Raw genomic sequence first — 2,407 nt, forward strand, 5'->3', positions numbered from 1 at the left:
GAAGGCTCCAACAAAGGCGAGCATAGGAAGGAGCCCAAGCCGTCTGTAGACGACGCCGAGGGAAAGGACAGTGGATTTCTGATGTTGGATGGCTGCCTCATGATCTTTGGAGGGTCAGTGATCTACGACTCCAAGCACCGCCAGAAGCTTGCACGCCGCGAGGTCTATACGGCCGAGCTGGCCACGCCTTCCTTCCTCCGATGGTCGGAGTCCACCATAACCTTTGATCGGACCAACCACCCAGAAAAGCGTCCCATAGCCGGGAAGATACCCGCTCATGGTCAACCCTATCATTAGCATGAAGCGGCTCACCAAGGTGCTAATGGATGAAGATAGTGGCCTCAACATCATGTACGCTAAAACGCTCGACACCATGGGCATCGACTGATCGTGCATCTGACCGACCGGGATGCCTTTCCATGGCATTGTGCCTGAAAAGCAAGCGATGCCACTTGGGCAGATTGATCTGCCTGTCACCTTTGGAATCCGACCAATTATAGAATGGAGACCCTTAACTTACAGGTGGTCGGGTTCCATGGGACCTACCACGCCATCCTAGGACATCCATGCTACGCGAAGTTCATAGCCGTCCCTAACTATACCAATCTGAAGTTGAAGATGTCAGGTCCATGTGGGGTCATCACCATCAACACCTCCTTCCAGCGTGCCTATGAGTGCGAGGTTGAGTGTTGTGAACATGCCACGGCAATTGTTGCCTCCAAAGAGCTTGTGGCCATCAGGGAGGAAGTCGTTAAAGAAGCACTCGACCCCAAGCGATCGATTAGGTCTTTTGAGCCTGTAGAGGGCGCCAAGGAGGTCCTCATAGACCTCAACAGCTTTGAGTGCAAAGTGGTGCGCATCGACACCATGCTTTCTTCCAAATAGGAAAGCGTGCTCACCAACTTCCTTTGCGCCAACAGAGACATCTATGCATGGAGACCCTCGAACATGCCAGGATTTCCAAGAGAAGTTGTTGAGCATGCCTTGAAGATCAGGCCAGGCTCTAAGCTAGTGAAGCAGCGCCTATGTCGCTTTGATGAGGAGAAACACAGGGCCATCGGCAAGGAGATTGTGAAGCTTTTGGTGGCTAGGTTCATCAAGGAACTATACCACCCTGAGTGGTTAGCCAATCCCATTCTTGTACAAAAAAAGAGTGGGAAATGGAGAATGTGTGTTGACTACACGAGTCTCAATAAAGCATGTCTAAAGAATCCGTTTCCTTTGCCACGCAAAGACCAAGTAGTCGACTCAACCTCAGGGTGCGAAACACTTTGCTTCCTTGATGCCTGCTCTAGATACCATCAAATCATGATGAAAGAGTCTGACCAGCTCATGACATCTTTCATCACTCCGTTCGAATCATTCTGCTATGCCATAATGTTGTTCAGTCTGAAAAATGAGTGGTCTAAAAAATGCCGTTCACAATGTCATATGTCGTCCTTATCGCAAAGAGGAAGTTCTGTCACTACTTCGAGTCACATCTGGTGATGGTCATGACGTCCTTCCCTCTCGGTGAGGTCGTCCAAAACTGGGATGCTACAAGAAGAATCATGAAGTGGGCACTCAAGCTGATGGGTCAAGGCATTTCATATGCCCCTCGGACGGCCATCAAGTCTCAAGTGTTGGCTGATTTCATTACAGAGTGGACCAAGATTCAAATGCCACTAGTAGTCGTCGACCAAGAGTACTAGACGATGTACTTTGATAGATCACTGATAAAGAAAGGCACCGGCGCGGCGCTGGTCTTTGTTTCACCCCTCAGGTATGCATGAGGTACATGGTTCACATCCATTTCCCCTCCTCCAACAATATGGCCGAGTATGAGGCACTCATCAATAGCCTACGCATCGCCATCGAGTTGGGTATCTAATGGCTTGACATCTAGAGCGACTCCTTGCTGGTCATCGACCAAGTCATGAAGGAATCAAGCTGCCACAATGCTAAGATGGCTATGTATTGCTGAGAAGTTCGCCAGCTAGAGGACAAGTTCGATGATCTCGAGCTCAATCATATCTCGAGGTGTCTCAATGACGTGGCCGACACGTTGGTGAAAACAGCATCTAGCCGAGAGCTGGTGCCGATGGGCATCTTCGCCATCGATCAGTACAAGCCCTTGGTCCACTATGAGGAGCCAAAACAGACCGGTGATGGGCTGCATGCCCTAGGCTTGGGGGCTAACTAGCTGGCAGCTCCATCCAACCCTAAAGTCATGGAGCTTAACTAGGAACCAGCGCTAGAGCCCGACCCTCTGGCCAACTAGAGGACGCCTTACCTCAACTACCTCCTCCGTGAGGCGCTATCGTCAGATAAAACAGAGGTTCGGTGGCTCACGCATCGCGCCAAGTCCTTTGTCATTATTGAGGGTGAGCTCTACAGGCGAAGCCACACTGAGATCCTATAGCGCTGC

The 2,407-nt window shown here is 50.6% G+C and overlaps 1 protein-coding gene across 1 annotated transcript; it reads left to right on the forward strand.

The window, feature by feature from the left end:
- The first annotated feature begins 277 nt into the window (after window positions 1-277).
- Window positions 278-885, forward strand: LOC136468614 (uncharacterized). The gene is made up of 2 exons (XM_066467117.1): window positions 278-351; window positions 501-885. Exons 1-2 carry the CDS (start codon window positions 278-280, stop codon window positions 883-885), a joined length of 459 nt encoding a protein of 152 aa, XP_066323214.1.
- Window positions 886-2,407: the final 1,522 nt, after the last annotated feature.

This window comes from Miscanthus floridulus, chromosome 8 (assembly GCF_019320115.1).
Source record: "Miscanthus floridulus cultivar M001 chromosome 8, ASM1932011v1, whole genome shotgun sequence".
NCBI lineage: Eukaryota > Viridiplantae > Streptophyta > Magnoliopsida > Poales > Poaceae > Miscanthus > Miscanthus floridulus.